General features: G+C 59.7%; 1 protein-coding gene across 5 annotated transcripts in view; it reads left to right on the forward strand.

Annotated features, from left to right (window-relative positions):
* Positions 1–27915, forward strand: part of PALD1 (phosphatase domain containing paladin 1) — an 84384-nt gene that overhangs the window by 44199 nt on the left and 12270 nt on the right. For all 5 annotated transcript variants that reach the window (XM_037130638.2, XM_037130639.2, XM_037130637.2 and 2 more), the window contains exons 2-18: positions 8835–9047; positions 11605–11707; positions 12955–13134; positions 14260–14424; positions 15247–15407; positions 15579–15654; positions 16372–16523; positions 16831–16930; positions 17114–17218; positions 19008–19103; positions 19530–19658; positions 20085–20201; positions 20289–20444; positions 20763–20945; positions 21997–22137; positions 22335–22406; positions 25143–25283. In XM_037130638.2, the coding sequence (XP_036986533.2) occupies positions 8863–9047; positions 11605–11707; positions 12955–13134; positions 14260–14424; positions 15247–15407; positions 15579–15654; positions 16372–16523; positions 16831–16930; positions 17114–17218; positions 19008–19103; positions 19530–19658; positions 20085–20201; positions 20289–20444; positions 20763–20945; positions 21997–22137; positions 22335–22406; positions 25143–25283 (2262 nt within the window). In that variant the 5' untranslated portion in view covers positions 8835–8862. The remainder of the gene's footprint in view (positions 1–8834; positions 9048–11604; positions 11708–12954; positions 13135–14259; positions 14425–15246; positions 15408–15578; positions 15655–16371; positions 16524–16830; positions 16931–17113; positions 17219–19007; positions 19104–19529; positions 19659–20084; positions 20202–20288; positions 20445–20762; positions 20946–21996; positions 22138–22334; positions 22407–25142; positions 25284–27915) is intronic.

Genomic DNA, 27915 nt, shown 5'->3' on the forward strand with positions numbered 1-27915 from the left:
CCCCTCAGAATCACCCTCCCTCCTTCCTGGCCCAGAAGGGGCCTCCGTAGCCCCTGGCCTCCACATCCCTTCCTCATTAACCTCTACTGTGTGGGGGCCCGGGGTCAGCATCCGCTCCACTTTCTATAAAGCAGTGGAGAACGGGCCTCGTTTATGGAGTGCCTGCCGTGTGCTGGGCCCCGGACTGCGGCCCTGCCTGGACTATCTCATTTATGCTCCAAACACGGATACCCGTAGAGTTGACCTTTTTGTTGTTCTTTAAAAATCTTCCAGTTTTGTTCATGCAAGTGGCTAGTTTGTGCCAAGCACCAGGGTGCCGGGGAAGGCCAGCCCCAGCCCCTGCCTGCTGGGCCTCATGGGGGCGACATCCTGCGGGGAGGTGGCTTGGGGCAGGTTAAGGAGAGTGTCCTGGTGCAGAGATCGGAGGGAGCTGAGGGGCAGGGCAGGAAGATGTGGAACAAATGCGCCTGAGGCTGCGATGTCCCCCAAACTTGATCTGCTGCTCCGCTGAAGAAGCAGAAGAAGCAGAGGCATCTGTTCTGTCCCTGGAGGACACTGATGAGGAGGGACCAACAGAGAGCTGGCCCAGCCTTCTCCGTCAGGGGCTAAAGGATTTCCAAGGACACAGTTTCTGCCTTACATAGACTGTAGGGCACCCTACCCCCAGCTCCCCGGCCTGGTAAGATACACCTCTGCTTTATTACTATTTTTCTTACTGTTATTATTTGCAAAGGCCTGTTGAGATGCCGTCTGTTCCAGGGACGGTAACGAAGTTCACTTTGGCTGGAGTTCAGAGACCAAAGGTGGGAGCTGGGGGGTGATGTGCTGGAGAGGGGGGCTGGGCCTGAGAGTCATGGGTCGCCGTGTGGCTCCTCTTTGAGTCTAACTGGAGTCTTTTATGAAATCTGTCTCCTCTGCTTGGTGTGCTTCACGCCGTGGAGCAGGAGAGCTCTTCCTGGTCGGGGTCTTCCGTGGCCCTGTGGGGACCTGCTCGGTGAAGTAGCTACGCAGCGTGGTGCAGGGAGAGGGGTAGGAGACCCCTGGTCTGGCCCTGCTGCCCACTGTCTCTGACCTGGTCTGGACCTCAGTTTTCTCTTCTGTAAAGTGGGAGGAACAGACTGGGGTCTCAAAGGTGCTTGTGATTCTAAGATACATGTTGGTGCCTTGGGGGGCGTGGTGTAGACTCCACTGCATGCATGTGAGACAAAGAGAGAGAGAGAGTGGGGAGTTGGGGGCAAGGCCCAGGGCAGGTGGTGGGCTGGTCTGAGCCCCGTGTCCTGAGACCGGAGAGTTTTAGCAACACCTCATCCCCCAGCTGTCCCCTGGCCTCGGAGGAGGGAGCCCTGCAGCTCGGCGACTTCCTCCGCGTTTGTTCTGCAGCTGAGGCAGATGTTTCCTGCAGCTGGTCACTCAGCCTTCTGCCCTATTTTTAGCTCCATTGTTACCCACCCTGGGCATCTGGCTGCCAGGGGTGTGTGAGAGGCTGCGGTCCTGGGAGGGTCCAGCTTGTTCTCTCCCCTCTATGGGGTCCCCGTTGGAAGCTTCCCAGTGTCTTGTGGGAGGGTGAGGGTGGTTCCAGGGGCAATGGGAGCGTGGTGGCCAGGCGACGCAGCAGAAAGAGCCCAGGCGGCCGCACCAGAGGCCCGGCTCTGTTGTTGCATCACATAGGGAACTCTCTGAGCCTCAGTTGTTTCCATCTGCTAAATGGCACAACAGCCTGTGCTGCCTTTCTCGTAGGGCTCTCCTGGAGCTGGAATGAGACAGTGAATGTGAAATTCATTCGCAAAACGACATTCGGAACCTACTAACTATCATGGTAGCCCGATACCACAAAGTGTATGACACAATTTCTGCCTTATGTAGAAAGGCAGACATTCAGAGAATGTCATCAACTAGGCATGTGCTTACGAAACACCAGGCCACAGACTCAAGGCCAGGGTTGTGTGGGGTATAGGATGTGCTGGAAGGCTTGGGGGTGGGGGGCATTTCTACAGGATGGGGTGAGAGGGTGAGGACGGCAGTGGCATCCCTCCTGGTTGTAGGACCAGGGCAGGCAGAGGCAGGGAAGGGCTGGGTGTGTCCCGAGACGTCCAAGCAGGGAGCGCCTGGGACATCTCTGGCCAGCGTCTCTCCAGTGGATGGAGCAGTGCCTCCCTAAGGGAGGCTTCCGGGTGGGTTTCGGGGCGGGACACTCTGCAGCCCCTTCCTGAGCCGGCAGGCAGCACAGCAGCTCTGCTTCTGGCTGCTTTACACATTGAACTTTCGTGAAGGGGGTCTTGAGTGTTAGGGAAGGGGGTCTAGACTGGAGGCAGTAGGGGTGGAAAGGGATGGGAATAGACCCCAGAATTTGGTGCCCTGATGCTTCAGGCCCCTGTGATGTTGCTGAGGTGGGAAGTGGGGTTCAAGCAGAAGTTCCCACTGGTCCTTCGGGGCACAGTCCCTGGAAGCAGCCCGGAGAGTGTCAGCAGAGCCAGGGGGACTCTGGATGGGGTCTCGGGAAACTCTAGGTTTCTCCTGGCCCAGAAATAACCAAATGCCCAGCTTCTTGGAGCCGAGTGTGCCTAGGTTCTCCCCAGGGTCCTCCCCCATCCAGGCTGCCTGGAACTGGGTGATGGGCAGGAGCTTCAGGCTTTTTCAGGAACATAGTGGCTGCCCTTCCGGGGTTGGCTGGCACCTTTGCTGGGGCTGTTTACACTCCCCTCCTCCTGCTCCTCGCTGGAAGAAGCCCTCCCATCCAGGTGACACCTTTCCGTTTCCCAGGGAACTCCCTTGCACTAGGAAAGGCCCCGAGAGGGACACGGACGGATAGACTCCAGATGGAGGGACTGCTCTCTGTCTGCCTCTTTGGAGCAGTGGAGGCCAGTGTCCGTCTGTAGCGTGGAGCAAATTAGCGCAGCTGCTCGGAACTTCCCAAACCTCTGCAGCTGACGTGGGGAGAGCTGCGGCGCCACTACGCCATCTAGCAATCAGTGGCGCTCGTGGCGCTCCTGTGCTAACCTGCGTGTGTCTCCCGTGGGCCCTGGTGGCTGGGGAAGAAGCCTGCTGTACTCTGTGAGCCCCCCGAAGCTCCCACGTGGATAGGCTCCCGGGACCCTGGCGTTGCTCTGCCTGGGCACGGAGCCGCCAGCCCACCGCGCGCAGCTGGACTTTCACCACGTGGGGGAGCGTGACAGTGTCCCGCAGGAGAGGAAGAGGGGTCAGTCCTGGCCTGCTGCCTCGTGGCGGGTGACCTTAGGGAGAAATCTAAAAATAATGGAGTGCATTAGTCAGGATCAGATTTGGCTGCAAGCAATAAAAGCCAAACGACAGTGGTTTACACATGATGGAAATTTATTTCAAGGTCCTCTCTGAGCCAGAGCTTTGTGGTCCGTGGATTCCTCAGGGAACTCGATCTTCACCATTCCCGGGGCGTGGCTTCGCAAGCTCGTGGTTCCAGATGGCTCTGGAACTCCAGCCATCACATCTGTGCTCCAGGAAGCAGGGTGGAGGAAGGGAGGGAAGGGGTAGGGAGGGTTCTGGAACTTGCCGTGGGACATGCCACGTATGTGCCATTGGCCAGAATTTGCCACAAGGCCCCAGGCGGCTGCAAGGGACATGGGGAGTGTATTCTCGACTCTGGGCAGCCATGGACTCAGCCAGCTGCCCCCATCTGGTTTGTTTAATACGCACAGTGGGGAGGGGGCGGGGTGAAGGCATTGTGGGCATTTTGACAGAACCTAAGGATGTTCCCAGGCAGAGCAGATGGGCCAGCCCTTCAGAGACTGCAGAGCCTCACCCAGGGCGGTTGCCCAGCTGGGAGGTCAGCGTCCTGCCTTGGAACCAGAAGGCCACATGACCCGGCCAGCAAGGGGGACAGAAAGGCTTTCAAGGGCTAGGAATCAGCCTGGGGGCAGTGGTCAGAAGGGAGGTGGGACAGCCTCTTCTCAGGGGCTCAGAGCATGTGGCCTGTGTCTGGGCTGCCGAGGTTGAGGGAGCGGACAAGGTCACTCACAGGAGAGTGGCCAGAGGAGCTGCAGGTGCTGTGACAGGAAAGGACAGGACGCCCGGACGAGGGTGAGAGCCACCCCCGTCAGACCTCCAGAGACCAGCGGAGGGCCCGGAGGATTGCAGGGGCCCCTGCGGGAGGGACACCCCTTGATTTTTAAGTGCTGGTGGCTAGTTAGGGTAGAAAGTGACGAAGCTGCAAGGCCCAGGCCACTGGCCCATGTGGCCCGTTTCAGCCTGTGGATTACAGACTCCGCCTCCAGATGGGACTCGTTCTCCGCCCACACGGGTGGGGGCGGGGGGAGGGGGTTGTGCAGGGAACTGGCTTCTTGTTCGACAGCTTAAGCTTTTTCAAAAGAATTATTTAGGAAATAGTTTTGGACCCTGCTTTTCATTTTGAAAAATTTCAAGCCCACAAAAAGGTTGGAAGAAGACTACCGTGCACGCAGGCTCATCCTCACCACTGGCTGAATTCCCTCCCTTTGTGTTTCTGCCCCACTCCCAACCACGCACCACTGCAGCAGGCGTCAGGATGCGTCTCCTCTAAACACGGCCTTTGCCTCCGAAGGGCAAGAATGTCCTCCGCTTGCCCGCAGCATCGTCACACCCGAGGAAGTTAACTTGTTCCTTATCCAACATGCAGTTCACGTTCAGATTTTCCCACTTGCCCTCAAAGTGTTCATCACAGCCCCTGCCGCTCCCCAGTGTAAGATGCCATACAGACAGGCTGTCAGGCAGAGCTGACCCACATGGGCGGCTCCAGAGGTGGGGGGCTTCCCAGGCCTGGAGGCGGCCTCCTAGGTGCTTGAAAGGGCCCTTTTTCTTCCTGAGGGTCCCAAAGTCCAAGAGCCTCCAGGCCCACGTGTGCCAAGTGCCAAGGCCTTTGCTGGCCTCAGGGTGGGCGGGAGCCCCTCTCTGCCCTCCTCCGCCTGTGAGGGGGCTGAGAGGGAGTCTCACTCCCTCCGACCAAGGGCAGGGCTGGCCTCTCCTGCAGCTTCTTCCAGCTCAGAGGCCCATGCCTCTGACCCCCCACCCTGCCTCCATCTCTGCTGCTGGCCTGTGCTGGCCCCTAATTGCCGTGGCTCCTCAGTTGGCCGGCCAGTCACTCTGCCCACCCTTGTCCATGCCTGGCTCCGGGCCCACCTTGAGGTGTCATTTCAGTGTGTGACGACTGTGACACGTCCCTGGCAGAACTGAGCCCTCCAGAGGTTCCCCATCATGTGCAGGCTGAGGCCCTGTACTCGAGGCCGCCCCCTCCTGGCAGCCCCCCGCAGAACACGGGGCAGCATTTCCAAGCAGTCCTCCACCTTTCGTTTTTGACTCTTAGACTTATTTTAGTAGAAAAAAGTAAAACGTTCCAGAAACACATAATTTAGTGGGTGAAGATCTCCTGTGATCCCAGACCTCGGATGGCTTTATTTTTCAAATTGCTCTCATCCTTGTGTTAAAGAGAATGAGGCTGAGGGGCAGAGGTCGTGAAGGGACAGGTCTGGGTGGCCCCCCAAACCAGCGATGAAACGGACCACACGGCGGAACCCAGGGCTCTGCCGCCACCGAGCCGCGTAGGCTGGGGCAGCTCCCGTCGCCGGTCAGCTGCCATTTCCTCTTCTGTGCAGTGGGTGCCCTTAACCAGGCTCCTGCCCCTGGAGGGTCATTGTCAGTAGCAACGACAGACAAGCCACGAAGACAGAGACTCCACTGGGCGGTACGAATGGCGTGCTTATCATGGGGACATGAGCGACAGGGGACAGAGGGCACTGGGGACAAAAGCACAGAGTCGGGGGAGCCCACAGGCTTCGGGCTGTGGGGTGGGGGCTGCCGGGGGTGAGGAACTCTGACCTTCGTCCAACTTCGAAACTATTACAAATAACAACAGTTCCTTTTAACATTCCCAAAGTAATTATGTGCATGGTAGGAAATTTAGAAGTGATGAATAAGCAAAAAGGAAAAATAGCACACTCAGCCCCCATCAGGAATAAGTACCACAATGTCTAAACATCCTTCCTGTCCTTTGTGCCTGCTGCTTGTTGAGTGCCGTCCTTGGTCCCATCAGCACGGAGCCAGGCGTGGTGCAGAGTCACACTGGAGGAGGCAGTTTGTGCCATCAGCAATTCTGCATCCAGCTCTCCTCTGAGCCAGGATGCTGACAGCCAGGAAGGACATAGGATGGCCCCTGCCAGGAACGTCATGCAGTGGAAGGAATGTCCCCTTTTGTGATGCTGACGGTGGGCTCTGGGAGCTGGAAAGTGAGGGTGGGTGTGTAATCAGGGAGGGCTTCCTGGAGGAGCTGGGCTCTAACCTCCAAGAGTGGGTAGAATGTGGGAGGGCTAGGAAGGAAGGCAGGCCAGGTGAGAGAGGTGTGGGGCGGGAGCAGCTCCCCCACCCTGCCTTGTGGAGGGCTGAGACCTGCTCGTCGGTCAGGGCACTCACTTGCCCCTGTGAGTCCTGAAAGCCACAGGTGCCCTGCAGTTGGCCATCTGTCCCTCTCACATTCCCTGAGCATCTGCTGGGCCCCAGGTGCTGTTCCGAATCTGGGGTCACGTATGGACAAGTCAGACACTGTCTTGCTTTTGGGGAGTCAGGCAGACTGATGCTGTTCTCAGTATAATCCCATCAGTGACTGGATTAGGAAAGAAAAGGCGCCGATAGGCTGGAGAAGGTCAAGGTCTGTGGGGGTGAAGTGGCCAGACCACATTGCCAGTTTTGTACCTTCCCTCTCCCCCGCCGCCCCATCTGTGGGCGGGGCCTAGGTCTGATCATTACCGTGGTTTGAAAGGAGTGATGAGGGCAAGCCACCTTCCAGATGCCTGCACAGCTGAGGAGTGATGTGAAATGTCTGCGGATTCTGGCGTGACCACGCCCCGAAATCTGTCATGTGGTTGGGCTGCCTTCACTGTGATTGAAGGAAATGCTTGCTTTTAGTTAGAAGGTAGGGAAGTAAAGGCAGAATTGTTCACATACCATCCAGTCTCCTGAGACCCCTTAGCCTGGTCACATCCAAATCCACCCTTCCCACTCCCCCTGTCAGAGGCTGGAGTGCTAGAGATCCCAACACTCCCACCCTTGCTGACCACTGTCCCGGTGGTGGATGGCAGTCGTGTGACCCCTGGGACTGCCTGTCTGAAGAGCCAGATCTGTCTGGAACTGAAAGGGCCTTTCGGACTGTGCTGTCCCTCACTGAGGCCCAGGGAGCAGAAGGAGGTCACCCAAGGCCCCACGGCCTGTGGCCAGCGGGATGAAGGCCCTGTGCTGGGGACACACTCCGGCCCGCTGAGTGAGGTTTCAGGGAGAGAGCTGCCCAGTGTGAAGCCTGGGGATCCCAGGGTTTCAACCCTCCTGTAGGCATGTTGGAGGCAGGTCAACTTTCAGAGCACACGGTTCTTCTCCCACCCTTGCGACTGCAGCTGTGCACATCTGTCTTGTCTCCTGGCTGCCCTTGTGGGCACTGCCGGGGCCTGTGGAGCCGGTGGGAGAGCAGGTGTCTGCATCTGGAGCTCTGGGGGCGGCCAGGGGAGGAGGGACGGAGGTGTCACGCCAAGCCCAGACCTATGGGAGCAGGGCTCGGCCTTGGCCTGGCCACCGTTGCCAGCAGTTGCCTTTGTTTGTCATGCCTTCTTTAGGACAGCCACCTGTGTTCTTGGAAGAGGCTGTTCCCACCCATGCCTGCGGGGCCCCGACTGCCGAGAGGGGTCTGAGAAAGTTGGGTGACCTCTGCCGGGAGCCTGCCACGCGGGCAGAGTGGAGAGGGCTGGAGCGAGGTTTCGGGCTCGGCTGTAGGCCCTCGGGGTTCACTGGGGAGCTCTGCACTCTGAGCCGCGTGCCTTTCGGTTTGGGAACAGAGACTCATTCCCTCCACGTTTGCCTCCCCCCCGCCCCCAAAAGACAGAAATTGGACCGGGTGTGGAGTCACAATGGGCTCTTGTAAACACAGGTGTGCGTGTTAACACAGCTGTCAGGCAGCTTCTGGGACTTTTCACAGACGACAGGGCTGGGCAGGGAGCCCTTCCCACGCCGGAGAGGGGCAAGTCGGGTGGCGGTTCGGGAGGGTTCCGGGAGGGACAGCCCGAGGCTAGTCATTCTGTCTGGGTGTCTCTGGGGCAGGGGCCTCAGTGCAGGGCCGTGGGGAGGCCTGGGCAGCCCCTGACTCAGGGCCTGGGGAAGAGCGGGCACAGGAGCCCGGCCTTCAGACAGAGCTGCTGCACACCTGGTCCAGCGTCCACTTCTTGAGGTGCTGCTGCAGGTTTTGGGGGGGCTGGGGCGTGGCAGGGCGTGGGGGTGGTCGGAGCAGCTGGTGCCCAGCCGGAGGCGGCGAGGAGGGTCATCGTGTTCTGAGGACTCTGTTGACCCTGTGCTTCTGCAGGGTCGGCCCAGGTCAGGGTGCCCGTGGGGATGGGGGGGCAGGGCAGGTGGGCCCCTCCTCTTTCTGACTCTGGACTGTTAGTGTGGGGGACTGGCCACCGCTGGGCTCTAAGCGAGTTCTGTCTCCCATGTCTGCACCCTGGTCAGCCCTCCCTACAGCCTGGCATCCATGTGGCCTGATCCAGGCACCGAGAGCCCTCAGTCTACACCTGGTGTGGCAGGTTAACCCTTCCCTCTTATTTTCCCCAGAGGAGTGCAAACTCTAATGGGTCACGTCTCCGTCTTTATGTCTCTCTACGTCCGTAGTACCCGCAGCACCGGCAGTGGGCTGGGCACCCGGGAGGCCCTCTGTGTCCTTGCGGTGGGCAGTCCCCCGCTCTCTGGGCCGCAGACGTTCACCTGCATGGGGGTGGAGGTGAGGGGTGGGCGAGGTCTCTTCCCGCCCGGCTTCTTCTGCCCACCCCTTGACTGTGCACCCTCTCCCCCCACAGGCCTCGGCTCTGAGATCGCCGGCTGACGATGGGCACGACGGCCAGCACGGCCCAGCAGACGGTCTCTGCCAGCACGCCCCCCGAGGGCCTGCAGAGCTGCGGCACCGTGGATGGGCGGCACACACTCGGCGCCCACCCCTTCCAGACCGCGGGCCTGCACAGCAGCAAGGCCAAGTCTGTCATCCCCAACAAGGTGGCCCCCGTCGTGATCACGTGAGTGGCAGGGGAGCTGACGGCATCCCTGGGAGGCACGGCCGTGGAGGCGGCCTGGCGGGTGGTGGCCTGTCGGACTTAACACCTAGATGAAGACACGGAGGCCCGAGAGGTAGGCAGTCCACCCGGAGCCACGAGACAAGCAGGTGGCAGAGACCCCGTGGTAGGTCTCCAGCTTACGTGAGCTGCTGTGCCCGCCGGGCCAGGGAGCATAGAGGGAGGACAGGCTGGGGGGATGCTCTTGAGAAAATGATTTTTGGCTGAATGTTTTCAAAGGATATGCATATACTTAGATGCATAAAATTTAGACTTTTTCCCCCCACAGCCCACAATTATGGTTGGAAACTGAGGTGAACACCAGGCCATTGAAGGGCCGTGGGCTGGAGAAGCTGGAAGCTGTTGGCCGACAGTCCTAGTTAGGTTCTTCAGGGACATTCCTGCAGCAGACCGCGGGTTTGCTCTGATACCACATTTTGAGAGAGACTTGGGTGTCCAGAGGAAGTGGGGCAGGAAGGGGCCCTGAAACCCTGTCTGCCCCTCGGGGCACAATGAAGGGGTGGGTGCTGGGGAGCCCCGAGGCCGGGAAGATGGATGGGGCACCAGATCCGTCTCTTGGGGAGGCAGAGAGCCTTGTCTGACCCTGAATCTGCCCACTGCGCTCCCCCGCCTCTGGGCCCCTCCAGGACGCAGGAAGTAGGACACGGCGAGCTAAGCATCAAATGTATTCCACACATGGAAGTTTGGCAGGGACCTAGCAGATGGGCCTTCCGTGTAAGGAAACCTGAGGGTGGAAATGGTAAATTCGGCCTGCTGGCTTTGGGGCCTGACAGGAAAGTCATTACCATGGTACATCATGGGGTTCGAGGTGAGGAGAGGACAGAGATGTTCCATGAAAAGCCCTGGACACACAGTCTCTGTCCTAGGGACGCCAACACCGGTCTGTCCGGGCCTTGAGGGGCGTGTTGGAGACGCACGTCCAGGTCTTGCTCCATGACCTGGGGCAGTCCTGTTCCTTCCTGGACCTCGGTGTCCTTATCGGGACATGTGGAGGTGATGGTCACAGTGTTTAACCCAGGGGTGTGGCTCAGCCGGTGCCAGCCTGCCGTAAATACCCACCGTATGGGGCTGTGCGTGATCCTGGAGCCGGCCACACGCACGGCATCCCCCGGGCTGTAGGCGTTTCAGGTGGGAGGGGCCTTGGAGACCACGTAACGCAGGGTTGGCGAACTCCTAACGTGGCTTACAGGCCAAGTCTAGCCCAGCATGTTTTTATGATAAAGTTTCACGGGAACCCTGCCTAGTCACGCATTTGCGTGTGACCTGCGGGTGCTTAGCACTTCAGCCACAGCGGCGAGCAGTGCCACAGCGGCTTTGCAGGGCCCACAGAACGTAAAATACTTGCCTTCCGGTCCTGACATAAAAGGTTTGCCAACTCCTGATCCAGTATACCTTTCAGATCAGATGTGAAAACTGACTTAGGCACGCAGTTCAAGAGGCAGAGAGAGTTGCCTCCCACAGGCACTGTGGTGAGCGAGGGGCAGAACTGGCAGCAGGAACCCGCGTTGCTGGACTCCTCTCCCGGTGCTCCCTACCCCCACCTTGGGAGGCTGTGTTTTCCTCATCATTGCGATCAGCACAGATGCTTTTTGTGACTCAAGGGCACAGACCTCCTGTGGTGTCTGTGGAAACCTGGCTTTGTACCTTGGGGATTTTTGAAGTGGCCCTCTGTGGAGGTAGAACCACCACTAGTAATAACAATTTTATCAGTAAGTGCTGGCTGTACCCGAGGCACTGGGCTCAGCAGTGTCATTCAGGAATGTGTTGATTTCTCAGAGTAGCCGGAGGAGGTGGGGGTCACGGAAGTGGAGCTACAGAGAGGGAGTAACTTCAAAGTCGTGGAGTCATGAAGCAGCGGAGGCGGATTAATGCTCAGGGCGCACAGCCCCAAAGCCTGTGTCCTGAACCACCTCACTGTGCTGTGGGATGGTCGGCGTGGAGGTTGTTCCCAGTTACAGTTTGACAGAGGGGACCGTCCAGGACCAAAGTAGCTCCGGAACAGAAGGCCTTCTTTGAGACGGGAGCGGCTCTCAGGTGGAAGTCCTGGAGATGCGTGGGGCTCTGGGATAAGCCAGGCTTCTCCTCGCTTGCTGCTCTGCTGTCATCAACAGGGGCGCCCTACCATCACTTCCAGATGCTGGTCTAGGAAGAGGAGAGCAAAGTGGAAGATCCACACCTTCCCTTTGAGAGAATGGCCCAGAAGTTGTACAAATCACTGCTCCTCACATCCATTGGCCAACATTTAATCACATGACCACACTAGTTACAAGGAAGGCTGGGGAATGTAGTCTTCGTATGGATGGCCCAGTTCCGATTTTAGGGTTCTGTTTTTGACCAGGGGGAGAGTGGATATTGTGGTATAATGGGCTGTCTCTGCTACAAAGGGGTTCGACCGCTTGGGTGGGGGTGGGGTGGGCCTGCTGTGAGGTCTGGTGAGGACGGAGTGGACCCTGGCCATGGAGGTTGCCTGACTTGGTCTCCGTCTTGTCTGCCCTGGCAGGTACAACTGCAAGGAGGAGTTCCAGATCCATGATGAGTTGCCCAAGGCCCATTACACGCTGGGCCGGCTCTCGGACGCCACCCCTGAGCACTACCTGGTGCAGGTGAGGTTGGGCCCCGCCCTTCCCTCCCCCTTCCTGCCTCTCTTCGCTCTTCCTGCCCTCCCTTCTTACAGGTTTCCTCCCTAATCTCTTCTTCTTTCCCCCAACCCCCTTCTCTGTGTTCACTGCCTCATCCCCCGCTCTGGTCCCAATCCCACTTCCTCTCACCTCCTGGTTTTCTGGGGCCCATTCCTCCTGCCCAGGGGAGCCCCTGTCTTCTCTCCATCCTTCCCCTGCCTGACCCCAGCATGCTGATACCCCATCTCTCAGAGCCCCAGGGAGAATGTAAATGAGGACGGAAGGCTCCCAGGTCCCATACTGCTTCCCCAGGCTGGGGGCCTCCCTCCCCTTCTCTTTCGAAGTTTCAGAACTTCTCTGGCTTGGGTGTGTGTGTGTGTGTGTGTGTGTGGCCTTGAGTACCCCCTAGAAAGTAAAGTCCACAAGGACACATGATTTTTCTCTCTCTTGTTCGCTATAGCCACGTCCCTCAGGACTGTGCATGGGTGTGTTGTGAGTTCTCAGTGAACAGCCAGTGAACGAATGACAGTGAATGATGATGACAAACTGTACTTACTGAAAGGAGCTGAGAGTTTCTGGCACCTAGAAGAGGTGGTCCCACTTCCCTGTCAGCAGTGTGGGTGCTCAGGGAGGTAGATGGGACGACCACAGGGCTCCTTTGGGCCCAGGAGTGAATTCTTCTGGTGCTCCCTACTCGCCCCTGGTCCCCTAGTACCATTTCCCTCTTTTCTCTATAGTCATGGCATCCTCACCCCAGTTGGGGAGGGGAGAGACCCACCCGTCCTCCAAACTGCAGGACCCTAGGAGGGGGCTGGTACAGACTCCCCTGGTTGACTCCTGCTGCCCCAGCGGTGACCCCCCCCGTGCCCTGGCCCTTCTCCACACCCTTCCCCGCAGCCAGCGGCAGGCCCACCCAGAGCCAGCTTTGGTTTCCTGCCCTCTCCCCACTCCCCTTCGTCAAGGCCTGGCTCAGACGCCAACACCTCCGTGGAGCATTCCCGGGTTCCCATGCAGAAGGGGCCGTCTTTCTCTCCTCTCACTCTGTGCTCCCCTTCCTGGGATCATGGATGGTCACGGGTTTTGTCTGTTTCTGTGAGCCTGCAGACCAGTTGAGGACCATGTCCCCCCTACCCTAGTTCCCTGGTCCCCATCTCCTGGGGCCTGGGACAGCACTGCCTGTGGAAGATGTCCCTGAGTCATCTCAGTGGCCCCCGTGGCTCTCCCACTGCCAGGGACGCTACTTCTTGGTGCGGGATGTTGCTGAGAAGACGGACCTGCTGGGTACTCTGCGGAGCTGTGGGGCCCCCAACTTCCGGCAAGTGCGAGGCGGGCTGGCCGTATTTGGCATGGGACAGCCCAGCCTCTCGGGGTTCAGGCAGGCCCTTCAGAAACTCCAGAAGGACGGACACAAGGTAAGCACAGCCACTTCTCAGGCTGGGGCTAGCCTCAGATGTGGGGAAGGGGGCCCTTGGAAGAGGCAACTTCACAGCCTTCGGAGGGTCCTTGGCCACATGATCGGGAGCGTGGCTGGTGACCTCGGCCCTGCCAGGCCTTGAATACCACGGTGGTCTTTGTGGTCAGCATGATTAGAAATTCTGGGCCAATGTTATTGCATTCTCCTGTGTGGACACGGCAGTGTCGAGGTTAGAAGTCCCTCATATGCCCCACTCCAGGAACCGCACAGGAAGTGAGGACGAGAAGAGGTACCATAACGAGAGAGCCACTGGGGGATGATCATAGCTGACGCGTTCAGGCTGACCTCAGCCGTGTAAGGGGGGGCAGTTTCCTCCTTTTTACGGGGGAGGAAACCGAGATCCAGAGAGGGTATGCAACATAGCTCGTGAGTGGTGTCCCAGGACCCAAACTCGGACATCTGCATTCTGAGTGCCGGCTTTTACTGCCCCTTCTCCCCTGCCCGCCGTCGAGGTGGGTTCTGTCTGCAGGACGGAGGCCGAGGGCCCACTGTGATTGCAGGCTCACCATGGGCTCCCCGAGGCAGACAAATCAGACACTGGCCTGGGGTTGAGAAGGAGAGTCTCTGAGTGACCAGAGTGGGGTGTGACTGCCGGTTCCTCCCGGGCGGGGCCTGCCCGCACGTCTCCCCCTTTCTGTGCGATGCACAGTGAAGACTGATCGCGTTGTGGTCATGGGCTTTCATTTCTAATGAGTGTTGCCAAGTGCTTGATTTATCCGGGGCTCTGCTAGGGGTAGCAGAGACATGAAAATACGCAGGAGATGGTTCCCCTGCGAGGAACCTGTAATCCATTAGCAGAGCAAAGATGTGCTCGCGGACAGTGTTGCTACGGAGTGGGGATCGTCAAGTTCAGATGAAGGACCGTTGGCCCTGCGGGAGGGTGTCCGGAGCAGGTGGCGTTTGGTCTGCGCTTTGATTCTGGGGCCGGATCGGGGTCTCAGGGACGGGGTGGTGATGACCCTTGAGGAGAGGGAACAGTGAGCTTAAGAGCCCGGCGGGGGCAGCGGTTGGGCGTCCACGCCGGGTGGTGGTGACGCTGCCCTCCCTCCCCGGGCCCCGGCAGGAGTGCGCCGTCTTCTGCGTGCGGGAGGAGCCCGTGCTGTTTCTGCGAGCCGGTGAGGACTTCGTGTCGTACACGCCTCGAGACAAGCAGAGCCTTCACGAGAACCTGCAGGGCCTCGGGCCCGGGGTCCAGGCGGAGAGCTTAGAGCTGGCCATCCGAAAAGAGGTGAGGGCCCCTGGGGTGGGTGGGGGGCCTCCTCCCTGGTGGGCCTGGGGCGGCTGAGTTGAGGCCCCCGCCCGCAGCTCAGCTTTGCTCTCACTGGCCCCTGCGCACCCACCTTCCTGCCCTGTGTGGGCCAGTGGCTGGTGACGGGGCCAGCTCACGGGCAGCCAGAGGAGGGGCTGGCTGCCTGTGCCCAGCTCTGCTTGCCTCTGCCCCTTTCCCACGCTGCCTCTGTCCTCCACACGCAGCGCCCTGTGTGCAAGGAGGTCTGGTGGGTGACAAGGACACTAGGCTAAGAGTCTAGGAGTGAAGTCCAGTCCCCGTGAGCTGCGAGGCCCGGGGGAGTCACGGCCCTCGTGGCCTCGCTGGTTTCTGAGGTTCCTCTGTGCTTCCCCTGTACACAGTTTGTCAAGGTCTCTGAGGCTGTTGGCACACCACAAAGGTGTGTAAATAGTGGGGTCACAGTGCCCCCCGGGACTTCCACGGACAGGAACCGAGGCTGTGCTGGCCCCCGGTCGTCTCCCCACCTCCCTTCCTGGCCTCCTCTCTGGCTCCCAGCTGACGGAGTCTCGCCCCATCCTTCAGTCTGGCGGCTTAGCTGCCTCCTGCTGCCCTGCTCCTGGGCGGAGCCTTCCAACCCGACCCCAGGGCACAGGTGGCCGCCTTTAGGACACCTAGGTCACAGACAGCACCCCTGGCCATGTAGTTCCCCCTGGGGGAAAAGCAACTTGTCCCTCGCCTCCGTGTGGCCTGTCACTCAGCCGGGAAGGCCAGGAGGGACCTGATCGCCCGCCATGGCCCTCTGGCCCCCACACCTCCGTGCAGATCCACGACTTCGCCCAGCTGAGCGGGAACACGTACCACGTGTACCACAACACCGAGGACCTGCAGGGGGAGCCCCACGCTGTGGCCGTCCGGGGCGAGGACGATGTGCACGTGACTGAGGGGGTGTACAAGCGGCCCCTGTTCCTGCAGCCCACCTACAGGTACCGAGGGCCCGTCCCGTGCAGCACCCCGGGGGGCGGGGCGTGGTGGTCTCTGGGCCTGCTCTCCAGCTGTGGCCTCGGTCTCCCCAGCTGCAGGTGGGGCCCAGGGGTGGAGGGTGCCCAGGCCGGGTACGTGGCCTGGCTGATGGGCTGCTCCCCCTCACCGGGCAGGTACCACCGCCTGCCCCTGCCAGAGCAGGGGGCGCCCCTGGAAACCCAGTTTGATGCCTTTGTCAGTATCATCCGGGTAAGTGGCGGGGGGAGGGGAGCAAGGGCCTGGAGGGTGGGTCTGTGTGCAGGCCCTGACTCCGTGGAGATGCTCAGGGTGGGCTTGGTCTCTGGGTTTCCTCAGAAAGAGTCCTCGTTCTGTGTCGTGTGGGGTGTGTTGGGGATGTGCGCCTGTGTGTGAGGGGTTGTGTGTGTGCGTGTGGGGTGTGTCTACACGCCCGGGTGACAGCCCCTCGCTGGCCGTCTGGAGAGCCGGACTCCGGGGGCCTGGGCTGCTGACCTGCTGTGTGACCTCGGGCACATCTGACCTCTCCAGACCTCCAGTGCCTCATTTCTTTCCTGGGACTAAAATTTTGGCCTCTGGACTCGTCTGCTGTTACTTCCTGAGTCCTGGTGGTGGCGCTCGCTCAGCCCCTTCAGGAGGTCATCTCATTTAAGCCGAATCTCACAGGGGCGTTAGATGTGGCCTGGTCCCCTCTGAGTAGTTCTTACTTCCAGAGCCAGTGCCTTGGTCTCCCCGGGGCCTGGGGAGGGGCTGGGCCTGGGCTCCCTGGGGCAGGTGGAGCAGATCGGGCTGTGGGGTTTGGCAAAAGAGGCTGAGCTGCCGGTCTGGCCCCATTTTGCTGCAGACTGCGGGCCAGGGGCGGGCCTGTGTCCTGACCCCCCACCTCACTGGCTCCTCAGCTGAGGGGTTTCTGGGTTACATTGCCACCTGATACTCGTGGTCCTTCCCCAGGAGACCCCCAGCCTGCTGCCACTTCGAGACGCCCACGGGTCACCCCCTGCTCTCCTCTTCAGCTGCCAGACAGGTGTGGGCAGGACCAACCTGGGCATGGTCCTGGGCACCCTTGTCCTCTTTCACCACAGCGGGACTGCCTCCGGGCCAGAGTGAGTGCTGTGGGCCCAGCGCCCCGGGGGACTGCCCCAGTGTGCCAGGGACATGGCGGGTGCTCAGAGCCAGAGCTGGAAATAGGGCATCTGGGGGCTCGTTTCCGGTTTACCATAGACTTGCAGGGTGACCTGGAGAAAGTCACTTGACCTTTCTGGGGAAAAGTGCCCCTTGCTCCCCCGCCTGATTTGAAAGGCAGACCTGGAGCCTGTAGTCGGGTGCCTGTCAGTGTCCGGATAAGTGGGAGAATGTCAAGAGCAGGGCCACCCAGAGCGCTGATTATGCTCCCGCCCCCTTCCTTGCCAGGGCGGTCCCTGCGAAGACCAAGCCGCTGCCCATGGAGCAGCTCCAGGTGGTCCAGAGCTTTCTCCACGTGGTGCCCCAGGGGAGGAGGATGGTGGAGGAGGTGAGCCGGCGGCTGGGCAAGGCGCTGGGTGTCCCCTCCCCTTGGGGTGGCGTCCCTGCCTCCCGACAAGCCCTTTTCTCATTCTCAGCCAGTCATTCTCTTCACCCCCTTCCCTTCCATCTCCCACCACCTTCCCTTGGCTCTGCTGCTCCCTGCCCCCGTGTCCCTGGTCCCTAACACCAGGTGGACAGAGCCATCACTGCCTGTGCCGAGTTGCACGACCTCAAGGAGGTGGTCTTGGAAAACCAGAGGAAGCTGGCGCGTGTCCGGCCCGGGAGCCCAGCCCAGGTGAGGCCCCGAGAGCACCTGCTTTGCAGGAGCCTGTAGCCTTGTTTCTTTAGGCCTGTTGCCTGGCCTCTTTCAGACCGACTTTCCTGGTGGCTTCTCCTCCCGTTAGAAGAGCGGCTTTCAGAGGAAGGGGAGGTTGGGGAGCTGCGGGTGCAGGCAAGACGGCCGAGGAAGAGGGGAAGTTTACTTTCCCTGACCAGGCCGCCTGGCTGCAGGGTAAACAGGATGGAGGAAGGCGGTGGGGTGCTGGGGGCCTCCGGATCCAGATACTTCCCAGACCGCTCACAGTGCCCCCGTGCCTGCCGTGGCGTTCCTTCGGGAAGGATGGGTTCGGGCCAGCCCGCCACCTCCGGGAGCCTGTCGGGCTCTGGGCTGACTCAGTGGGCCGTCCCCACGCCCTGGGAGGAGGTGGGCTCGGCGGTGTTTGCAAACAGTCTGTGGAAAGGATGTAAAGCCTGCGGAGCCTTTTTATTTTTTAACACTTTAAAACCATCTTTTAAAGCCAGTATTATATGGTGGGAAATGAGAAGTAGGAGAAGGAAGCAGTTCCCCCTAATCCTAGCGTAGCTGCCGCGGGCGTTTTGGACCAGCCTCCTTCCCTTTTCCTGTCTGGGATGTTCTTGTGTCGGCCGCCCCAGCTTGTGTGCGTCCTGCTTACTTAGTTTGTTTTTTCCCCCCCGTCCATACCTGGCTGTCGTCACAGAGGATTTTCCCCATGATGTAAGGTCACGGCCTGGTTCAGCCACCGTTGGCCTGACGGGTTCAGAGCGCGACGGCCCAGGTTCCGGCCCTGGCCCTGCCACAGGCAGGCGGTGGGTGTGGGTGGCCTGGGGAGCTGCTCTGTGCCCCCGGTGTCCCCACCTGCGGCCGGGGCCACCGATGACAGCGACCCCGAGGGGTTGTTGTGGAGAGAAGGCCAGATGGGATCCACAGAGCACCCGGAGGGGGCCCGACGCTCCTGGCACCTGCCATGGCTCACTCCCAGGCCCCTCTTGTCGGACAGTTGTCACTTGCAGTTCCATCTCAGCGTGAACACTTCTGCGTCAGGCGGCTTTGTGAAAATGAGGCTTTCATGAATTTAGGAATTTTTCTCCCGGTCTAGATTAGGGCCTGGCCCAGCCACACCCTACTTCTGTGGGTCAGCCAGCTCTATCGGGACGTGGTGTTGCCTGTTTATCACGCGCCATCCCGGGCTGTCTCACGCTGCAGTGGCGGAGTTGAAACAGACGCTGTGTGGCCCGCACACCTAGAGGACTCACTGTTTGACCTTTTATAGAAATGAAAGTTTACCAACCTCTGGCCTAGATTCCCAGAGATGGAATTAAACTTCATCAAAGGACATGACCTTTTTGGGGGGCCTGCACCCACCTCTCTTGTCCTGCACAGGGTTCACTGACCCAGCAGGACCCCGAAATCTGAAGGCTGAGAGCGGGACGCTGGGGACCAATCCAATACCCTCCCTGAAAAACCCTCAGCCAGAGGAGCTGGGCTGGGGTTGGGACACGTGTTTGGGGACCCTGCTGTGTGACTTTGAGCAGGCCACGTCATTTCTCTGAAGTGACGGTGGGCAAGGCCGGCCCTGCACCGAGAACTGTAGAGCCTGCTGAAATCACCATAGCGGTTGCTATGCCATGGGTTACCAGCTGCAAATGGGCAGAACTGTGTTAAGAAGGGAGAGGTAGATGGTCTTCTAGGGATTTCTGAGGCTTAACTTCTGCCCTTCCTGGGGTGGGTGGGGACTGTGTGGCCAGAACCGCCCTGTCTTTACCTCCCGGCCCGCTCCTCTCAGGGAAGCAGCAGCCAGCACAGCGTCCGGCAGAGGGCGCTGCGGAGCCTGGAGCGATACTTCTACCTGATCCTCTTTAACTACTATCTGCATGAGCAGGTGGGGCCTGGGGGTGAGTGGACTCATGCCCCTTCCCCTGGGGCCCCTCCAGCCTCCCCACCACAGTGACAGGCATGGGGTCAACAAGGACCCCTGTGGAACTGGGGAGCAGAGTGGGACACCTGTGTTGGTTTCAGAGGAAGGAGAGACCCAGATGTGGGGTGGGTGGGGGTCCCTGAGTAGGTCAGGCAAAGGGAGGTCCCACCTCTCTCCTCTGGCCCCTGCCCCATCTCTGTACCCTTAGCTAGGATGTCGGGACCCTGAAAGATCTTGCTTTGGACATCCTCATCCTTGCTCCCCACCCTCTCATCCCCGCCCTGGGCCATCATGGATGCCTCCTGGGGCTCCCCCACCCGAGGCAGGCAGGGAGAGAGCAGGGTGGTCCTGCGCCCCTGAGCTCCCGTCTCTCTCTGCCTCGGGCTGCAGTACCCGCTGGCCTTTGCCCTCAGTTTCAGCCGCTGGCTCTGTACCCACCCTGAGCTGTACCGCCTGCCTGTGACCCTGGGCTCAGTGGGGCCCACGGCCCCCGCGGACCTCATCGCCAAGGGCTGCCTGGTGAGTGTGGCTGGCTGTCTGGGGAGCCCGACGTGTGGGGGCCGGCCCTTAACTCCTGTGGGGTCACTTAGGCAGTGCCTCACAGGGGCAGAGGGGAGACAGCCTGTGGGCTGGTGGAATCTTCTTGTGAGCAATAATGGGGTCACTTTCAGGGCGAAGAAGCGGGTGCAGCTTTGACCACTGGTCTAGTCCCCTCTCCCAAGTCTCACAGCGAAGTGCTCTGGGCAGGGAGTCAGGAGCCTGGTTCTGGAGTCTTTGCTGCTGGCTTCTCATCTTGGAGCCTCAGCTTTCTTACCTGAGAGTGGGCACCATTGGCCGTCCCCTCACCGGGGCTGTGATGGAGATCTGAGTGCAACCTGCCGGTTGCCCTTTCGCTGCCCTCTGGGGCTGGTCCTGACCTCTCAGGGGCTGCTGCTCTCCCCATAGGGCGCGGACGATCTCATTTCCCTGGACGCACTCAGCACCATCAGAGAGATGGACGTGGCCAACTTCCGGCGGGTGTCCCGGATGCCCATCTATGGCACGGCCCAGCCGAGTGCCAAGGTGACCACCCCAGCAGTCAGGGGCCCCCTTGAGGGGCAGAGGGAAGGGAGGGTTGAGTGCTCTGCTGACCTCCTGCTGTCCCGCCAGGCCCTGGGGAGCGTCCTGGCCTACCTGACTGACGCCAAGAGGAAGCTGCAGCAGGTCGTTTGGGTCAACCTGAGGGAGGAGGCTGTGCTGGAGTGTGACGGGCGCACCCACAGCCTGCGGGGTCCTGCGCCTCCCGTGACCGCTGACCGACTGGAGGTGAGGCTCTCTGCCTTCTGCACACCCCTGCACACCCTCGAGGGCCTGGGGACTTGGCCTGGGGGGTCTTTAGGAGGTCCTGTGCTCCTGGTGTACAGATGGGTAAACTGAGGCCCCCAGGAGGAGCAGTGTGAGGGGTGGATGACTCGGGACACCTGCCACGGCCCCCTGCCCGGCGCTGGGTCTAGTTTATGACCTGTGAGGCTCAGGAAGGGGCAGGCATGGGTCCGGGAGCCAGGGCTGGTCCTGGCCGTGGCGGGCTCTGGTCTTCGAGGGCTGCTTCAGTGGCCGGTGTGCCCTCCGCCCACCTTCCCCTAGGACCTGGAGACCCAGCTGAAGGCCCACCTGAGTGTGCCTCCCCCCGGCGCAGAGGGCCCACGGCCCCACAGGTTCCAGACGTGCCTCACCACGCGGGAGGTCTTCAGCCAGCACTGCGGGGCCTGCCCCGGCCTCACCTACCACCGCATCCCCGTGCCAGACTTCTGTGCGCCCCGAGAGGAGGTGAGGGGCCAGGGAGGCAAAGCCTCTGGGGAGGGAGAGCAGCCTCCCGTCCGGCCTGGGCCTTGGCTGTGGGCACGGCTCTGCTGAGGGCTGGGAGGCCCTCGGTCCGTGAGGTTTTATGTTTGGCCCAGGCGGGTTTATTTGCGTCCCTTTCAAGCTCGGTATTTGCCTGCGTGTGTGCACGCATGTCCATTACATGTTGTAGGTGTGTCGGGGTGTGTTCCTGCTCTCTGGTGTGTGTGTCTGTTGGGGACTGTCTGCAGTGGCGTGGGTGCTGTCGGGAGTGTTCATATGGGGCGTGCACTTTAGTGGCATCTGTGTTGGATATCTCGTCTTTGTCGGGCACAGGTGTGCACGGTGTCTTTCAGAAAGCTGTGCCGTGAGGAGTGTGCGGGGCTTGGGGGAAGGTGTGTGGGATGCTGCGTGTGGCACAGGGTGTTGGAGCGCATGCATCTGTGGTGTGTGCCTGGAGTGTGTCGTGTGAGGGTCTGTGTGCCCGTGTGACACAGCAGTCATTTGGTATGGCGTTTGTGAAGGTCGGTGCAGTGCACGCAGGGCCTGTGACAGGCTCCCTACGACAGATGGTGATGGGCTTGGAATTCCCGTCACCCTGTGCTCTGTGCTCTGAGCTCTGACTGTCTGTGGTTTGTTGCCCCCTGGTGGCCATGCACTGCAGTGAGCCGTTGAGTCTAGACTCTGCCCTTAGGCCAAGGCTTCAGTTGGGTCCACCTTAGGTGGGCAGTAGAGCAGAGGGTCCGTGCAAGGCCTGGGGGCACAGCACATCGGAGTGTGTGCACACGTGCATGTCCTGCCTGGCAGACGGTGGGCGCCAGGACCCCCAGGGCCGTGCGTGTATCAGTTCAAGTGTCCGGCCCTGTCCTGGGGCGGAGATTGTGCAGTACCAGGGGCTGGTTTCACGTGCCTGGTCTCTTGTGCACTGCAGCGAGTCGAGTGTGTGTGTGCAGACTGTGAGCCTGACAGAGCCGGGCATGGGGTGAGCACTCCCTTTGGGGGATGAACCACCTCGGGACGGACTTGTCTCCCCGCTCAGGATTTCGACCGGCTGCTGGAGGTCCTGCGGACGGCCCTGGCCAAGGACCCGGGTACCGGCTTCGTGTTCAGCTGCCTCAGCGGCCAGGGCCGGACCACAACCGCCATGGTGGTGGCTGTGCTCGTCTTCTGGCACATCCAAGTAAGGGAGGGAGGCCCCTCGTGTGGGGGGCGGCCTGCCCTGGTTGGGGGCACTTGGTCCCGAGGGACACTGGCTCTGCCAGGAGGGTGTGGGGGTGGAGGTGGTGCCCGGCAGACCCCGGGGAAGGGGCTCCTGGCATGAGGCAGAGGTGCAGGTGGGGTAGGAGTTCCCTCGTCCCAGCTCCTGTCCTCCCTCAGGGCTTCCCCGACGTGGTCGAGGAGGAACTCGTGAGTGTGCCTGACGCCAAGTTCACCAAGGGGGAGTTTGAGGTGAGCATGTCCCGTAGGGTCCCTGGGGGAGGGGACAGGGTGAGTGTTGCTGGCAGGGCTTGGGGTGGTGTTCAGCGCTCTTAATGCCGTCGCCTCCCCCACCTCATCACACTGGTGCCTCTCTGCTCCCATTTCATGGATGGGCAGAGCAAGGCCCGGGGCAGCTTGGCTCTGGGGCCCTGGCAGATGAGCGCTGGTTGCCTTTCTACACTGTTGATGGTGTTCTTTTTTTTTGCAAAAGCTTTAAATTTTAATGTTCAATTTGTCCACTTTTTTTTTGCCTATCCTTATGTGTCATATCTGAGAAGTTATTGTCAAATGCAGTGTCGTGAAGGTTTTCCTCTGTGTTTTCTTCTAAGAATTTATAGTTTTAGCTAAGAATTTATAGTTTTAGCTCTTACACTTAGGTCTTTGAGCCATTTTGAGTTAATTTTTGTATATGGTGAAAGTAAGGGTTCAAGTTCATTCTTTTGCATGTGACATCCAGTTTTCTCAGCACTGTTTATTGAAATGAATGTCCTTTCCCCTTGAGTGGTCTTGCATCCTTGTCAGAAATCGTTTGCCCAGCCCTGGCCAGGTGGCTCAGCTGGCTGGAGTGTCGTCCACACACCAAAAAGTTGCGGGTTGGATCCCCGGTCGGGGGGCCCATAAGAAGCAGCCAGTCAGTGGATGCTTCTCTCTCACATCGATGTTTCTCTCTCTCCCCGCCTTTCTATCTCTCTAAAATTAATAAATATATCCTTGGGTGAGGATAAGAAAAAGCATTTGACCATACGGGCAGGGCTTATTTTCAAGTCGAATCCTTAGTCTTCATACATCCCTCAGACGTAATACTTAAGTCTCTTTGCTCACCCCGGGCAGTTTGCTAGGGGCTCTGTGGGCACTCGCTTCTTCACCCTCCACAGCCCCCAAGAATTACGGTAGGTGCCCTGGCTACTCCCAGTTGACAGCTGAGAAAACCGAGGCTCAGGGAGCTAGGCTTGTCACCCTAGAGCCAGATGAGAGAGGATGGGGCCGGGGTACAAGCCATGTAGTGGACCTCACGGCCTGTGTTCCAAAATTACATCATTTGACCTTGAGATGCCCTTCTACCCCGTCCTCACCCATCCCAAGACAGTCTCCTGTCTAGACCAGTTTCCTTTGCAATTAGTTTGTCCGCAGTCCGGTGGGGTGATTCTAATAGAATGTGAAGAGGGCTGGGATAAACACTGGTTCTGAGGGCTGAGGGTGCAGCAGGGGGAGCCCAGGAGGACTTCATGGAGGAGGTTACATTAGAGTGTGTTTTAGAAAGTTGATCGAGTTTGCTGGGTGAGAGGATTAGTGTGGGTAGGAGATCAAATGTGCAAAAGAGGGAGTCTAGAAGGGCCAGGAGCTGTATAAGGCTGTGATTAGCAAGAACGAAAGGAACTGGGGCTGAAGTGGGGGGAACCTTGATTGTGAGGACGCTGGAGGGCCCCATTATGTGTTTGACCTTGCCCTTGAGGCTAGCAGAGAGGCAGAGAAGTCATGATCAGACCCATCCTGAGGGGCCGGTTGCGTGGAGGAGGCAGTGGAGAGGAGGGAGGAGCATGGCCTGACTGAGGAGGGGCTTTGAGACAAGCAGGAGAAACTAGTTCTCTTCAGGAGGCAAAGAAGCACCCAGGATGACCTTGGCTTTCTGTCTGGTGGTGGTGACAGCCAAGGAGGTGGAGAATTCATGGGGAGCGAGGCTAGGAGTCCATGCAGAGTTTCTGCCGGGGGAGCTCCGTGTGGGACCCACTCCCGACCTGCGCCCCGGAGGGCCTGTCCGTGCTGTGCACTCCTCAACCGTGTGTTGACGACCCGCAGCCCGGGACCAGGTAGGGGCTGGATGGCAGCCTCTCCCTGCAGCCGGGCCAGGCGAGCAGAGTCCTCCCAGGCAGTGGGTCCTCCCCTCCCAGTCCTGGCGGTAACTGCACCCCTGGACCTGCCAGCCCTGGGCCTGTCCTTTTTGAGAGGCTGGCGCTGGGACAGGTGAGGTGGGAGGCAGGCAGGCCAGGGGCCTTGCGGGCCTGGGGAATCTCGTTTTATGCCGAGAGGGAGGAAGCCATGGACAGATTGAAGCTGAGGAGTCCACAGGTGGGACAGGCTCCCATTTCTGGTCTCATAAGCCCTTTTTGGCTCAGGGAGGAGGCGGGGCTGCCACCGAGGGATGAGAGGGGGTGGGGGATGGACAGTACCGGCTGACAGATTTATGGGGGGGGATCCACAGGGGAGTGGCTGGGAGGGACGACTGGGGGAAGAGCGTGCCCTACAGATCGGCCTTCCTACGAGTAACGGGGGGGGTTACATCAGATGAGGGGTGTCCACGCAGCGTTCCCCATAGCCAGGTGTCCCCGCAGGGCCTGGTGGCTGCGGTGGGGCGAAAGCAGAGCCAGCTGGGCCCCAGTGTAGGCTCATCCTGTGCCCCGCCCCACCCACCGGCACGTCACAAGGTAAAGCCCCTTTTGTGAGTTAGAGTCTGGATATGGTTTTGTTTGAAGCAAGGGCTCTACTGCTTAGAGCAGCAAGCGCCTTGGGAGCCCTGGCCTCAGAGACACCAGGAACCCCCTTGTCCCCAGTCCCGCTGAGAACTGGGGGCAGGCGGGGCTCCGTGGTCAGGGCCTGGGCCTCGAGGCCAGGGTGGCCCCTGGCGCGGGGAGAGCCTGTGGTCGGGGCGGGAGGCCCCACCTGCCCACTTTGGTTTTCTCTCTGCTCAGCCCCCTCCTCTGGCCCCAGGTGGTGATGAAGGTGGTGCAGCTGCTGCCCGACGGGCACCGTGTGAAGAAGGAGGTGGACGCGGCGCTGGACACGGTCAGTGAGACCATGACGCCCATGCACTACCACCTGCGGGAAATCATCATCTGCACCTACCGCCAGGTGAGCCCCCCCTTAGCCGAGTGCGCAGCCCAGGGTGTGGCCGCTGTGGGTGCGGGGTGGCCAGGGCTCCCTTGGGACCTCCTGGGCTCTCGGTCACTCCTTCACCTTCTGGAAGTGGAGGCGACCCCTGAAGGGAATCGTGCCCGGACCCAATGCCCGCAGCCTGACTCCGGAGCATCCGGTGGGGAGCGTGTAGGGGCGCAGCTCAGAGGTCCCCGCAGCCGTCGTGGCCCCGGGGCCCGTCCAGGGTGTCCTGGTTCCCTGGGCTGCCAGGCGCCAGCCCTCCGGCTCCTGGCATGAGGACTGGGGGCCTGGCGGGAGTCAGTGGTGGACGGGCCCTCCACAGTCCTGGAGAGGGCTGTTTGGTAGCCGGCAGGATAGCAGTTAATGGCCGATACTGCTCCGGTATTGGAGATTCCTATAAAAGTCCAGATTTCATTGGAAAACTCAGATTTTAGGCCTATGTAGAAAAACTGTGTCCCCCTGTCGGCCCCGGCCCCCAGCACTTTGTCACACATGGCCTCCGGCCCAGTCATGTAACCTGCCGGGCAGCGCTGGGCATTGGGCCTTGTGGCCTCTGGGCTGTGTGTGGGGGCGTGCTGACCTGCCGGATTCTGTTCTTCGCTGGCCCAGGAGACGTGGAGGGCGGCCGGGGCAGAGGCGGACCCTGGAGCGGGATGGGGCAGCTGTGGGGGGTTGCGAATTTCACGAAGACTGTGCCTGAAGTGAGTGGGTGTCCCCATGGTGCGGCCACCCTGTGTTGTCTGCTGCTGCCCAGCAGTTCCGAGGACGGCGTCTGCCAGTGGCCCTGCTCAGCTTGCACCCCGCACACCTTGGTGAAATGGCTGATCCAGGCCAACCTTTGCCCAGGGGTCATGGCCCAGACTGTGACTGGGGTTGCTTGGCTGGAGGCAGGGTGCCTGGGGTCAGGCTCTGCTCAAGATCAGAGGTCAGTTGGAAGAGCTGCCAAATGTGGGGTGGGAATGGTGGTTAAGGAGTTTCGGAAAATGGACTTTGCTGAACTTTGGAAGATAGACTAACTTTTCCCCAAGGCCCCAGCTAGGTTGTACTTCTATTTCTTTTGGGTCATTGCTGAGGTATGGCAGGCTGCCACCAGGTGGCAGCCATGAGCTAAGAGCCCCAGCTCCTCTGGCTTTCAGAGGAGACTGAGAGGGCGGAGAACTGAAGCTTCCAGTTCCCTCTGCAGCTGGACGCTGCGGTGGTTGAAAGGGATCTTCAGCCCTGCTTCAGGGCGTCCGAGGTCCCCCGAGCTGCACTGGCCACACTCTGTCAGACACCCGCCCCATCTCCTTTCCAGCCCTGCTAGTTCTTTTATAAAAAATATTTTATTTATTTATTTTTAGAGAGAGGGGAAGGGAAGGAGAAAGAGTGGGAGAGAAACATCAATGAGTGGTTGCCTCTCATGTGTCCCCTAATGGGGACCTGGCCTGCAACCCAGGCATGTGCTCTGACTGGGAATCGAACCAGAGACCCTTTGCTTTACAGGCCCGTGCTCAATCCACTGAGTTATACCAGCCAGGGCCCTGTTAGTTACTAAGTACCTTTAGGCATTCTAGGTGCCCCCCCACCCCCACCCCCACAGCTGCTAGGCCCTCCTCTCTCTGAGCTCTGCTGCCCCCAGAGGGTGGAGCAGAAGCACTAAGGAGAGAGAGGAGCCATTTCACAGAGTTGACCTTTAACAATCCCAATATAATGAGAGCTGGGGAAGGCACTTCAAGGGTGCAGAGTAAGTTTAGAGGCAGTGAAGGTGCTGGTGCCTCCCAACACAGTTGTGTCGGACCCTGTCACAGATGAGGTTGGATGTGTACATTGTCTCTAACTCTGTTGGCCTTGTGGAGGGAAGGGTGGTGTGGTCAGGGCTGTGTTCAGCAGTGGATGCCCTTGCTGTCTTTGGGGTGGTGGGGTGTTGTAATGAGGAAGGAGGAACCGGAGCCAGTGAAGAGCCAATGGTGGTGGTAGTGGCTTCCGCAGGGTGGTGGTGCCAAAGCAAAATGTAGTTATTTCTCAGTGTGACCACCAGGTGGCCCCAGTGAGCTGAATTTGGGCCAAACTCACAGGAGGCTGAAAAACAGAGGGACCTGAGAACCCTTCTAATGCAGTCCTTCTCATCCTGGCTGCATAATCAGTTCACCTGGGAGCTTTAAAAATACTCGTGCCTGAGCTCCATCCCTAGAGTCTGATTTACTTGGTCTGCTGCGGGGCCAGAGCATGGATCTTTAAAAAGAAATTCCCTCGGCGATGCCAACGTGCAGTCAAGGTTGAGAACACCATATCCTCTAAGCAGGGCCCCTACCTGAGTCAGCATCAGGGACTCCTGGAAGCTCATTAAAATGCCTGTCGCTGGGCCCTGCCCTCGAGACTTTGATCCTGGAGGGATGGACCTCTAGCAGGCTCCTGGTCAGATGCTGCCCTGGTCAGTCTGGGCAGGGCGGCCAGCTCAGATTTTGATCAGGGGTGCCTCGAACATGTCAGTCAGTTTGGGGAGAACTGCCATCCTAGCAACCCTCACCTTTCTGATTCTGGAACATGAGGTGTTTTCCATTTATGTAGGTCTTTTTTAATTTCTTACGGGATGTTTGATATTACCGTTCCCAGAGTGTAAGTTTTGTGC

Source organism: Artibeus jamaicensis, unplaced genomic scaffold (assembly GCF_021234435.1).
Source record: "Artibeus jamaicensis isolate MK-2021 breed Jamaican fruit bat unplaced genomic scaffold, CSHL_Jam_final contig_332, whole genome shotgun sequence".
NCBI classification, from domain to species: Eukaryota; Metazoa; Chordata; class Mammalia; order Chiroptera; family Phyllostomidae; genus Artibeus; species Artibeus jamaicensis.